Here is a 13,528-nt window from a genome sequence, read left to right on the forward strand (position 1 = left end):
GATTTAAAAAGAAAAAAGTATTTGAATTTTTATGGCATAAAATACATGAAATCTTTATTGTTCTTCTCCACTTCAAATATTTGATTTCAGATATAAAATCTAAAAATTATTTTCAAATTTATACAACATTTTTTATAGCCATTTGATTTCTTGGTTTAAACATAAGATATAAGATAAATAATTTGAACCATTTATGCAATTTTAAATGAAATAAGGAGTGTTATCCAATAATATATATTTGCTATAGATAACTCATGTGTCATTTGGAAAAATTAGTAGGATAAATTTGTGTTGACGATTGTTACATAAAATTATTTGAGCATTATCTTTAAATAGTTTTGGTTTAAGATTTATAATTTTATATATTGCTATAAAGTGTATATTTATAAAATTATCAATATTATGATTGTGTATTCATTTTGTATCGTTTATAAATACAAGTGATACTACTAGGTTTCATTCTTACTTGATCAAAAATCACAAAAACCAAATCAAGATTTACCAAATTGCTAATTTCCTTATCAAAAGTTAAAATAGTCCAACCCCTATACATACCACGTGAGATTTTTTATTGGGAACAAAATTATAGGAAAAAATTAAAACACAACACGAGTGTTTTTGGAGTTAAGGCTTAAGGGTGTTTTTGGAATCTTAGTCAGAAAATATCGTCCTCCAAAATTCCCAAAAAATCGAGCCATAAGAATACCAATCCGAGCAATCGCAGCTACGAAAATCCGAAACAATTGCGTCGTTTCCAATTCAGGGAGAAGGTTTCACCATTTCCAAAGGTTCTCTTTCAATCCTCAGCTATGGCCGCAACGACAGCGCAAAATCCTGAAAACCCTATGAAAACCCTAGCTGAGCCGTCAGATCCCAATCCACCGGCTATAAGCGAATCCACACACGATTCCGCACCTGACTCGGTAAAATCACCGCCATCTGCCGATGCCAAGGAGGAAATCAAGTCGGCGGTGGCGGGGGGAGATGACAGTTGTCAGGGTAATGATATTCAGAAGAAGATGAAGCGAGCTGAGCGGTTTGGAGTGCCAGTTCAGCTATCCGAAGAAGATAAGCGAAATTCTCGAGCTGAGAGGTAAATTATTTATCTTTAAATTGCTGAATGAATTAGGGTTTGAGGCTTATTCCATAATTTTGTGAGTATTTTTATTTCAGTTTAGCATGTCGCTACCTCTGTGCCGAAAGGAATGACTGGTTCTGAGTGCAAGTATAAGCATAAATTTTTGGTGTGAATTCCGGCATTTTCTTAATTTTTTTTAATGTTCTTAGAAACTGTTAGTACTTTGTAGGAGATAAGTTTCCAAGAACAAATGTCACACAATTGTTTTTGCGGGAAACTTGTATTCCTAATTGGTTTTTAGTTTGGAATTTTGGCTCCGTTCGTTGAAGTTTCCTTGCAGTACCAATAGGTTCAATTGGATGTCTTTGAGGATTTGTGGTGCTTATATGAGTTGGTAATAAATTTTTGGTTGTTGTGAGGAAAATTGCTTGGCAATTAAACTCAATATTTTCTGATACATTTTAATGCTTAATTGAGAAGATGAGCTGTTAAATAATTTTTAGAACTTTATCCTAGGAACGTCAAGAGACTTCACTAAAGATGCAGATATTGGGTTACTATTTTCTGAGGTTTAATTATCTATCCGGTTGCTGCCCTCAGGGTTTTGATCTAGTGGTAAGTGTGTGGTTTAGGTGCATATCACTTGTTTGAACACTGCCATAGACAGTCTAGTATTTAAGTAGAGAAGGGTAGAGTGGCAGGCCCATTACCCATCGAGTTTTGGACCTTGTGCCACTGGCTTTGGCATTTCTCGGTTATCAAAAAAAAATCTATCCGGTTGCAGTTGCCATCGAAATGCACATATATGTGACAAGTTAATGTTATCCCTTAGTTTGTCACCATAAAGCAGTGATAGCATTCATGTGTTCTGCACTTTCTGGTTTAATTTCTTAAATCTGCGTCTGATATTTCAGTCGTTTCTTGGATGTATTGTATCAGGTTTGGAACTGGGTCCTCAGTTCAAGGGTCAGATGCTTTAAAGAAAGCTGAGGAGCATAAGAGGCAAGCTAGAGCTGAGAGGTTTTTGTTTCTGCCTGTTTTCTCCGTCTGAGATGTAGCAGTTAAATTGTTTATGAGTTTCTTGATAAGTTTGGTTGTTCGTCAGGTTTGGGCTTGTAAAATCTGACACAACTGAAGAGGAAGCTAAGAAGAAGGCCAGGTTGACAAGGTTTGCACCACCGGTGAAGACTGATCCTGTGGAGGAAGATAAAAGGAAAGCTAGGGCTCTCAGGTTGTAAAAATGAAAACTGTTCACTTTCTCTTTATGCCATCTTTGGAGTCTGCACAATGTTCTCCATACATATATCAGTTTGCAGCATATAAGATTCCATAAATAAGTCATCTGTCAGATATGCGACTTAATTCTGATAGTCCTGTGTTTTTTTAATAGGTTTTCACAACCCCAGTCTGCTTCACAATCACAAGCAAATGGCAAGGGAAACATTGAGCAGGTTTGTTTTTGTATACATAGGCACTGGTCTGACCCAAAAAGATAAAAGAAAAGAGAAGTATCATCATTATGCATTTGAATGCTTTTAATTTAATTTTGCATATGGTGTTCACGTGATTTTGATAACGGGATGTGACCTTCTAATGTAGAAATTAAAGAGGAAAGCTTTTATTTACTTTGGTCTTCATCACTTCTTCTCGACGAGCTCGTAAAAACATAATAGGAACAGAATCCTAACATATTTTAGATCTCCCACTAGAATAGAGAAGAAGAGGAACACCATCCTAGCTGCTCTGTCCAAATCTCTTCTTAACATTCACTAGAAAAGAGGTTAAAAAGAAAATGAAGATTAAATGAAAGAATTTAGATGTTCTTTTTCGATTCTTCATTCTTTTAGCTCCTATATGATGGCTGAATCTCGGTGCTTTCCTTCAGCTGGTTATGATTTTCTTCTCAACCTTCCATTTTTAAAATCATTATCTTTCATCAACAATCCTAGCGGGTTCTCCACCTCCTTTTTTGGGGATTTGGTGAACCTCCAAACCCTCTCTCCACCAAGGCTAATAGTGACCTTCCCACTTTTCACCCTTTGGTTACTCGAGTTTCCAGTTGCAAGTGGAAACTGTGTAGGTGGACTGTTTTTTTGCCTAATTGGAAGTTATGCAATAATGCTGTCTCTGTGTCAGATTCTCCTTCTACTTCAACCGAAGCTTGAGGCACAGTAATCAATTTCCTTCTATCAAGTTCCCCGAGCTTTACTGTATTTTCTTTGATTTTTAACTTGGGCAAAATTTTGTTCTGTCTTTATTGATGTAGAAACTGAAGGATATAGAAAGTGGATGTCATATTGACTTATTGTCTGAATATGCTTATTGTCATTTTGATAGTGCATGTTGTTTATGTTGAACGTCAATTGTGCATAGCTCGTGGGAGTTTTGCTTAGGATGTTTAAGCTTCTAGTTCTTTGCATGTTGGTTCATTAGTTACCCCAGGGAGCCTTTGCCCTTTTGAGGTTCTCCTTCTCAATCACCTATAGATTTTATTTCAACCTCCAAATTGTCCCAAAGATTGATAGTATTAGATTTCTTTCCCTTGCTGGTTTGATGTAGATACTGTTTAATTAACAGTTCATGTGCAGACAGAATTTTCCACATGTGGTATTGAACAGGATGTTTAAAGACCTACTCATGGTTCTTGGGAAAGATGGGGCATCATTTTAGTAGAGCTAACTTTATAAATATAAGGTTGAATGCAATTTTACAAAATTTACTTCAAGATTGATGTGTGGAATTGACAAGCAAATCTTGAAGCCTTGAACATCATTAATACCTAGGAAAGCCAGCGTATTAGAAATGCTAGTCTGCACTGCCATGTGCCATGTAGATTTTTGGTTTATCTATTTTAGGCAATCCAAAAACAGCTTCAATAACTTATCTCATATGAGGTGGCTTTTGGAAGTCCATATTCATCTCTCTCTGGAAATAAAGATGAATCTACTTCCTAAAAAGGAACCCTTCCATCACAAATACCAATTAGTGGAGGGTTTGTACTTCCATATAGGCTCCTATTGAGAGCCATATTAGTGCACCTGAGATCTTCTAGTTTCACTTAAACAACTCACTTGTGAGTGAGAAGCAGTAAAATACCAAAGATAGGTTTCCACAGAAAATTATTTTATTTTTCCTTAGCCTGTTAGTTGCTGCTTGTCTCTAATTTCAGAGTATGGTAAGCCATATGAGCTCAAGATTTTTGGAAATCACAACAATCACTAGTCATGCAGCTAATTTTATTTGTTATCTTTGTTGCAGTGAATTTTTATGTACTCTGTCTGTGGTTGTTTAGTTTGTTATATAAGGGTTAATGATCCAAAAAAAAATATAGACGCTGACGAAGCTTGAAAAATGGAACATCAAGAGCAATTGCGAACTAGATAATTCTTAAGTTAAAAGATAACAATATAACATTAGTATAGCAAAATTTCATAATTGCCTTTTGTTTTGGTTTAGATAGTTGTTTTTTCCTATTTTGAGATATATATTAAAGGTTTTCTGTTTATGCGTTGAGTGGTTGTCACCGTCAACTCTTCCAGGCTGTGCGCCCATTTGTTTTCAAATTCTAGACCCCTCTTTGTTTAATACTATTTTTCTCTAGTATAAATTGAAGAGTTCTCCTAATCTACGAATACATTTAATTCAGGATGATGTTGCTGTGGACAAAGCTGGAGCGGAACCTGAATGATTCCTAACTTAGTTAAAGGGTAAGACTTGCTGTTGGGTGTGGTTTGGGCTTTGTTAACTGCAACCCACAGTTCCTTAGATATCTTTTAACCACTTCTTTTTTATTCTTTCAGGTTGGTAGGCTAGGATTCTAATGTTTTTGAGTTCCCCAGTAGATTTTAGAATTCAGACCTTCAAATTTACAGCAAAAAGCTTTTCTAGTCTCTTAAAGTAGCACGCCGTGTGTTTCTGGGAACACTAGGATAATTGACAACCACCTGCTTGGCGTCAAACTACCGGAAATGACCTGTGATCAATACTAAAAATTGAAACTACAACCGAAGTATCCTTAGAAGAGTTTGATTTGACACTTGATCATCAATCTCTTAGTTATTAATCTGCAATTATTTTATATTGTTTGTATTACCCTTTAACATAGGAAAAAGTTGGCGGCTGTTGCATTTCAAGGATCAACCAGTGTTAGAAATTTAGTGCTGACTTATCCGACGGATTCAAAACAGGCTGGGAATTGCTTGATGTTAAATGTCCCCTAAGGTTAGAGACTGTCATTGAACATGCCTAATTTGTGAACAATAGGTCAACTTCTTGGGTGTTTTGCTGTTTCATTCAGCCTTCATCACTCTTATAGCTGAAGTAGGAAATGTAGTGCAGCTTGAGTTTCTAGCAGATAAACATTTATCTTGCATTTAAAGATCCAAGATAAGTTGTACTTCTCTTTGATGCATCATATGGTTTTCGTTTGGCCATGTTTTTATTAGTTTTTTTGTTGGGTTCTCCATATGCTGTAGAAAGGTAATACTAGTTATCGCTGTTGCATTAGATAGTTGCTAGTGCATATCCGTGCATCTCATGGTTCTACTGACATGATTTAAGGGCCTTTAAAGTCATTTGAGAAAAAGTGAAAAGAAGACTCACCTTGATTATTAAACTTGTTTGCACATTGCTCGACTTTATGCAAAATTTCACATTGCTATGTCATATGATGGTCAAGTTGTCAAATCCACATTTCTTCAAAGTGGTTCTTGTTTGGATTTAGCTGTTTGCTTATTAAGGTTCACCGGTTTACGAGCTTCCCAAATTTTCGCTTTATGATTTGATGTGGGTTATTTCGGACAGATTGACGCTAAGCAGGTGTTGTTAAACTACCTAGTATCCCCAGGTAAATCTTGTAGGATGCGGTCGGTGCTGTGTAAAAGTAGGTGTAGAATTTCCTGTGAAGGAATCTAGTTATGCTTTTTTCTTGTTATTGTCACTTAAATTGTACAAGACAATGTTAATTTTGTTGTGTTCAGTCGTTGAACTTATCCTATAGCCAATTGGTGCATTTGTGTTTCTGCTGTTTTTTTATTTCTCTTCTTTAGGATTCAAATCCGTTCAAATTTAATACGTTCTCAAAGTCTTCATTGTTTCGACTTGAATGGAGCTAGTCGAAAGTTATTCAAAGTTTTTACTGATGAGTGGTCAGACAGCGACAAATGTCGAAGCAGAGGATCATAGGTTTTTACATTATAGAGTTAGTCTGTCTTATACTGCTGTGGATTAAATGTGAATGGCTAAAATCATTTCACAGCAAAGTGATGAGACAATTAATGCCTAGGCGGAGAAAATATTACTCTAATATTTTAAGGCAAAAAAACCAGGCAACTGAAATGCGTCTTTTAAATACAATTTTTATCCATCTATAAGGAGATTAAACTTTCGGATGAGACTAATGAGGTGTTTGGCCAAGCTTTTGGAAGGAAAAAAAGCAGAAGTAGTTTTGGAGAAGTAGAAAATAGTAGCTTTTCTCCAAAAGTACTTTTTTGAGAAGCAATTTTGAGAAAAATACACTTAGAAGCAGTTCTTTGAAGCTTGGCCAAACGCTAATCGTTGTTCAGAAGTGCTTTTCAATCTAATTAGCCAAACACAAACTGCTTTTTACCAAAAGTACTTTTGAGAAAAACACTTTTGAAAAAAAACACTTCTCAAAATAAGCTGATTTTTACAGCTTGGCCAAACGGGCTACAAGTAGCTACGTTCTGACGTGCTGTTGACCTATTTTGATTAAGCCCAGATGCAGAAAATAGGAGAAGTGACTGTCATAGTTTCTGTTATCGCTGTAAACTCTTGCGCTAGTACAAGAAGTTCCATGTACTTGTGCTCGTCGCCAATACTACAAGTCTCTTGGGTCCTATATATTGTCCAATTTTTTTTTTAAACTAAAGGCAGCATTGTCCACTTCCCATAAAGTAACGATTAGTCAAAAATCATAGAGGTGACATCAAATAAGCAAAGAAAACCTTAGGTTGTTGGGACATGCTGCGACTATACCATATATTTATCTTCTTTTTTCTCAACCTATATATTGAAAATTGGAAAAGACCTTGGCCCCATTTAGCTAGAGTGGAAATTCTTAATTATAATCTAAGAGAGTAGAGGTCAACATTATCGAGTATATTCACTTCTTTAAAATCATCAATTAGTTTACGAATCTTGAGATATGAGGGAGATATTTTTCTAACGGAAAATATTTGAGGCGAATTTAAACATGGCCGCAGCTTTAGCTACTATATACGATCAAATTTATTTTCTTGCATCTCCCCATGCTTTGCTCCTTTTTTCACGCTGCTCTCTTCATGTAAAACTAACAAGAAAATCAAAATGAAACATAAAATAGGAAAATTATAGCAACCCAAAATTCCAGGACCCTAGGGGGGAAACTATTTTTCATTTCCATTTACATGAATTGTCATTATCAATGACAATACTAATCCCAAAAATCCAAATTTTAGCAGCAGTATTGCTGCTGTTCTTCATTTTCACTTTCATTTCTTCTGCAGATGCAATAACATTCGACTGGGTCCAACAAGAATTCCTCAAGGCTCACAATGATCTAAGAGCAAGCGTTGGCATCCCTCCTTTGCAATGGGACGCCAATTTGGCTAATTTTGCACAATCTTGGGCTAATTCGCGCAAACAAGATTGCAATTATAGACAACATTCGACTAGTCCTTATGGCGAAAACATATATTGGGAACTATATAGACAGACCCCCGCGAGTGGGGTTGTTCAAAAATGGTTCTCAGAGAAGCAATTTTTCAACCACGCGACAAATCTTTGCAATTGCCAGCCTGAACGCGAGAGATGTGAATGTGGCCATTACCTTAATATTATATGGCGTACTACCACGAAAGTTGGCTGCAGTTCATTTACTTATTGCAATGATCAAAAGGGTGTTTATGTTGTCTGTTCCTATGATCCTATAGGAAATGTAAAAGGTGTCAATCCTTTGAATCCTGGTAACAATGTGGCTGTAACATCGCCAAGTTTACCACCAAAACCTTTGAATAATGGTACTGCGCGACATGCTAGAGGCAGAGGCAGAGGTAGAAAGTCTCGACGAGGTAGACGAAACAAGCGCGTTTAAACGTTTTTAATTTCACTATTGGAGTATCGTCATGATTAATGACGATGCTCCAAAAAAAATAGCTGAGATATGATCTCCAATGGAGCACTTTGTGTGTTCAGAATGTAACAAGTGTTCTGCTTCTGTCCAACTCATACATTAATGCATCAACATTTTTTCTGATTTGAACTCGTGCTAATTTAAGGGATATACATTCTTTTTACTGCCTTTATTCAATTTTCTTGTTTTAGCTCTACAACAACAACAATAATAACATAACCCAATATAATCCCGTATAGTAAGGTCTGGGGAGAGTACAGTGTGTAAGCAGACCTTACATCTATCTTGTGGAGATAGAGAGTTTGTCTCCAAGAGCCCATCGGCTCAGGAAAGCATAAGTACCACATTAATGAAAAGAAAAACAATAAGAAACAACAACAAGAAATCATGGAAAAGCAGCATAAATAACAACAAGATAGTAAGATGACCGAAATGAAAGAAACAACAGGTAGTAATAGAAACCTAATACCAACAAAATACGAGACTACGTACTAATACTACCGGTATGAACAGGTAATACACTAGGCTACTTAACCTACTACCCTAATCCTCGACCTCCCCACCTTCCTATCGAGGGTCATGACACATTTTATATATGGAATCACTTAAACTTTCAATTTTATTCTTTTTGACAAGCTGTACATGCAAACCTTTTTCAAGGATCACGAATATAACTTGAATTATACAAATACCATCCTGTGGAAGAGAATGGGAAAGAGAGAATGACATGATTAACAAGGATTTTTCTACCACTTCCACATAATGAAGTTCTTCCTCTGTTGAACCTTATGTGGGACTATACTATTAGATGTCACAGCCCTTAATCTTGGATAATGATAAAATCACAAGAAATTTGTAGCAACAACAACAAACCCAGTGAGATCCTACAACTGCGGTCTAGAAAGGGTAATTTGTATGCATACAACCAGACCTTACTCCTACCCTGGGAGGGCACAGAGACTAGAGATTGTTTCAGATAGACCCTCAATCTGTAGCAAGCTTCGGTTTTTCATCCAAGAAAATAGCATTAGAGGCAACATTTGACAAGGTATTTGTTGTCTACTCTAAAATCTATTAAAAAAGACTTAGTTCTTCCACTGAAATGAGAGATTGACCAACAAAGCAAAAACCAGGAAAAAATGACTTTCACTCGGAAGAGAAAACCTTGGTTTCTAACTGATAAGCTTTTGTGAAGAATGAGGGCCAAGAGAGGTACGTCGAGAAGATACTACTAACAGTAGAAGCTCCAATAAGCATATTCATTACAACAATTTGCAATTGAATAGCCTCAAGAGGAGATGCTCCTCCCATTATAAGTCCTGTCATTGCACCTGGAAGTGATATTAGACCAACCGTCTTTGCATTGTCCAACACAGGAGAAAGAGCAATAACCAACGATCTTTTCACTTGTTGAATTGTTGCTTGTCTAGGCGTTGCCCCTAGTGCCAAGGCTGTCTCTACCTAGCCAAAAAAAAAAGAAAACTTTTGAGTATTATATTATGAAAAGTGCCATATTCCAAAATTGAACATAGTAATATAGTAACATTTATTAGAAGGGCAGCCAGGTGCACTGGGTCTATTGTATGCAGTTTTACCCTGCATTAATTTCTGCAAGAGTCCGTTTTCACGGCTAGAACTCGCGCCCTCCTGGTCACATGACAACAACTTTACCAATTACATCAAGGCTCCCCTTAATATAGCAACATTATTGCATATTAAATAAGTTTTTCGCGTTTGGGCGAGAATTTATAGAGTAAATGGTCAAATTTGCCATTGTACTATTCGAATTTGATCAACTTTAGATTTGTTAGACTTTTGGTCTAATAATATCATCACTGTTACAAAAAAGTCTCGTTTTGCTCGTATCCCCTAATGGAGCTCCCTGAGGATAATTTTCAACTAGTTTAAGTTGAGGGGTAAATTTGGACCATTCCTTTGGAAGAATTTGGAGTGAAGTTCATCCATTTCACGCTAGAGCTCCGTTATTAGTAGGGGTGTCAAATGGGCTGGTTCGACTGATTTTGGGTAAAAATAGCACGGGCTAACCAGTTTTCGGATTGGTCATTGGAAAATAGCTAGTGTTTGCAAAGTCATTGAAAAATAGCCACTATTTTGCTGCAACACGAAAAGTTCCAGCATAATATACTGAAGGTTGGTGCACCTGTGTATGAACTTCTAACATATTATGCTGGAACTCCAACATGCGGAAAGTTCCAGCATAATATACTGGAGATTGGAGCACCTTTGTATGAACTTCCAGCATATTATGCTGGACCGGTATATTATACTGGAACTCCAGTATATTATGTTGGAAGTCCAGTATATTATACTAGAACTCCAGTATATTATCTGGAATTCCAGTATATTATGCTGGAGTATTTTCTGGATTTTGAACAGTGTTTTCGTTCAGATTTATCTTTACATGAAAAGTGGCTAAATTTCGATTTTTTTTTTTGAAACTGTGGCTATTTTTGAATGGCCACTTGTAAATCTGGCTATTTTTGAATTTCTCCCTGATTTTGGTCGGTCAAAATGGGTTGAGTCAATAAATGGACGGGTCAAAGTAACTTGGGCTGAGACGGGTGGGTCAAGTTGGGCTAAAATTTGGGCGGGTTGGACGGGTCAAATAGGTTTGGGCTCAAATTGCCACCCCAAGTTAGTAACAACAAAAAATATGAGGCGATATCTAATGACAAGGATATAAATAGACCAAACGTGTAACAGAAAGGAAACTTGAGCAATTTCGGATAGTATAAAGACATTGCCTGCATTAAGATTTAAAACTTATCGTCTACTTTGAAAGAGAGAACTTATAATTTGTGACGATTTAACAATAGGGTCATAGGACGTACCAGTGACATTTGTATCTTGATGTCATCGCGAAGTTTTTTCATAGTAACGCCAGTAACTGTCATTGAATTGCCAACCATCATTCCCGCGACGGGGATGATGTAGCGAGGAGTGAAAGGGAAAACATTCAAAATTACCAATAAAAACATAGTGATTGCAGTTCCAGTAAGAATGGAAACTCCTGCTATATATTTTCCCCTTGGTACATGTTTGGCACGTTGTCCTGCCGTATAACCAGCTATAGTAACCTGCATAATCAACATATTTTAATTAGTACGAAGATTATCCACTTAATTGATGCCATAAAATCATTAGTAATGAGACCATGATTTAGTTAAAACACTACAGCCAATATTCGTAGGGTAAACAACAACAACAACAAACCAAGTGTAATCTCACAAGTGGGGTACAACATACGCAGACCTTTTCCTTGCCTTTAAAAAGGAAGAGGGGTTGCTTCTTGTAGACTCTCGGCTCAAGAAGGAAAAAAAGGAGGGGCAATAACAAGCAAACCAATCTGACAACCGAAGCGAGTGTAATTGGTTTGAAAATCAGCATAAAGCCTTGTGAAAAGAAAATATTTTCTAATTATGATTCCACTAACAGAAGTAAGCTTAATTTCCGAGAAGTCTTTGTTAAGATGGTATTATCACTTTTAGCCCGCGCCAGAAACTATTTATATTCGGTAACCGAAAAAGTGTATAAAATTTGTAATAATTTTTGTTAACATACATAATGTGTATATATATATATATATAAGAAATGTATATTTTTTCGGCTATTTTTTTAAGAGCGGCTATGCAGTGCCATTTTTCCAAAAACTTAAAGGAGTAGATTTAGGGTGTTTTTTTGTAAGACAAAAGTCATTTTCCGAAAATGTTTTGCAGAAAATGACTTACGTTTTCCGATATTTGGCTGGAGAATAATTTGGTTTTTCAAGAAAAAATATTGACTAAAAATTGAGATAATACTTTAGCAAATTTGATAATGTTTTAATGAAATTTTTTGTAACAATAATGTATAAAAAAGAGGTCATGGATGCCAATTGCAATAAAGTCAATTGCCGAATCAGCAAGTGGGAGAAGAATATCATTATTTAAATCCTTTTGGATTCTGTAATCATCTAGATAATGATAGAATAAAGTAGGAGTGCAACCAACAAAATCATAATAAGAAAAATGAAAAACATGTATTTGTTGAATGATTCTTTGCTGAACGTGAAAAGAAGCGGAGAAACTTGAAAAAATAAGTTTTATATCGTTAGACTTTGGTAAATAATTGACCTATCGAGAAACAAGAGGAAAAGGTAAAAAACTACCATAACAATATTAACTAAACCTCAATTTAAAATAAGCTGAAATTCACTTTATAACTTATTACTGATCTATGTCGTTCCATTTAACATTATCTCAAACCCATGTGGTCTAACATAAAAATAAAAATTACTACTACTATAAATGTGTAACCTAATAAGGTGACTCTTAGAAATATAGAACCTATAGTAAATGTGCTAACATGACTAAGCCCTTCTAGAAATTTGTAAAGTAAGATTCATTCTAGAAATTCATGATTATTCGAAAAAAAATTCTAAAATAAATAAAATCAGACAAGCCCTTACAGTTTTATCTAGTAATTACATAACTGTAACAAAATCTGCTGCAGATCCACATGCAGACAGATTATCTTTTTTTTTTTTTTTTTTTTTTGTGGAGAAACTGTACAAAGATCATATATTCTGCATTTACTTGATTCATTTTCTAAATTTGACAAAAAAAAAAAAAAAAAAGAAGAAAGAAAAGAATTACATACCATGAATAGATAAGCAAGAATGATCCAACCAGCATTCTTTTGACTGAAAATGAACTGAAGAACAAAACCAATAATAGATAGCTGAACAAAAGCTCTGAAAACTGAGTAAATCATTTCACTTTCCAATCCAAGTTTCTGTACATAAGACAAAGCTACAGCCATAAATACAACTGCAAGTGCTGCAATTGGCTTTATCATTCCCTTCAAAAAATCTCTCAACCAATTCCACTCCATTATTTCTTCAAATTTAGAAAAAGAAATGTTTCTAAATTGTGAAAAGTGTTAGGGAATTCGAGAGTATTTATTGGTGTAAGAAACTTTAGGAAATGACCTCACTTTTCTTTTGTTTTAAATTTTGGTTATTTTTGTAAAGGATAAAGGAGCAAAAACAGAAAAGACCTTCCCTAGATGGTCTGTACCTGAAAGCATAGGGACGTACGTACGACAACATACGTTATGGGTCCCACATTTGGACGTACGTACGATAACATGGGCTCGATTCTCGTGGTATTGTGGGGCCCGGGAATGCAGATTCTGTGATTTCGAGCTTATGTGGCTGACACGCATATGGAATTTTACGAGTCGTGACTATTAGATACTTTTACTCACCATGGAGTTTAAGGAAAAAAAAGAATAACTTTTAAAATTTGTGGTCTTAA

The 13,528-nt window shown here is 35.6% G+C and overlaps 3 protein-coding genes across 3 annotated transcripts; 2 read left to right on the top strand and 1 right to left on the bottom strand.

Moving 5' to 3' along the window:
* On the top strand, nt 570-6,097 carry LOC109233339 (protein MODIFIER OF SNC1 11-like). The gene is made up of 6 exons (XM_019399179.1): nt 570-1,093; nt 2,018-2,098; nt 2,184-2,309; nt 2,469-2,529; nt 4,725-4,785; nt 4,879-6,097. The coding sequence occupies exons 1-5, from the start codon at nt 810-812 to the stop codon at nt 4,764-4,766; spliced, it is 594 nt and encodes a 197-aa protein (XP_019254724.1). The 5' UTR covers nt 570-809; the 3' UTR covers nt 4,767-4,785; nt 4,879-6,097.
* Nucleotides 7,415-8,339, top strand: LOC109233341 (pathogenesis-related protein PRMS-like). Its single transcript, XM_019399181.1, has one exon. The coding sequence runs from the start codon at nt 7,503-7,505 to the stop codon at nt 8,169-8,171; it is 669 nt and encodes a 222-aa protein (XP_019254726.1). The 5' UTR covers nt 7,415-7,502; the 3' UTR covers nt 8,172-8,339.
* On the bottom strand, nt 8,614-13,228 carry LOC109233340 (protein ALUMINUM SENSITIVE 3). Its single transcript, XM_019399180.1, has 3 exons — nt 12,870-13,228; nt 11,063-11,308; nt 8,614-9,671 (listed from the first exon to the last, which is right to left on the bottom strand). Exons 1-3 carry the CDS (start codon nt 13,101-13,103, stop codon nt 9,357-9,359), a joined length of 795 nt encoding a protein of 264 aa, XP_019254725.1. The 5' UTR covers nt 13,104-13,228; the 3' UTR covers nt 8,614-9,356.

Source organism: Nicotiana attenuata, chromosome 10, assembly GCF_001879085.1.
Source record: "Nicotiana attenuata strain UT chromosome 10, NIATTr2, whole genome shotgun sequence".
NCBI lineage: Eukaryota > Viridiplantae > Streptophyta > Magnoliopsida > Solanales > Solanaceae > Nicotiana > Nicotiana attenuata.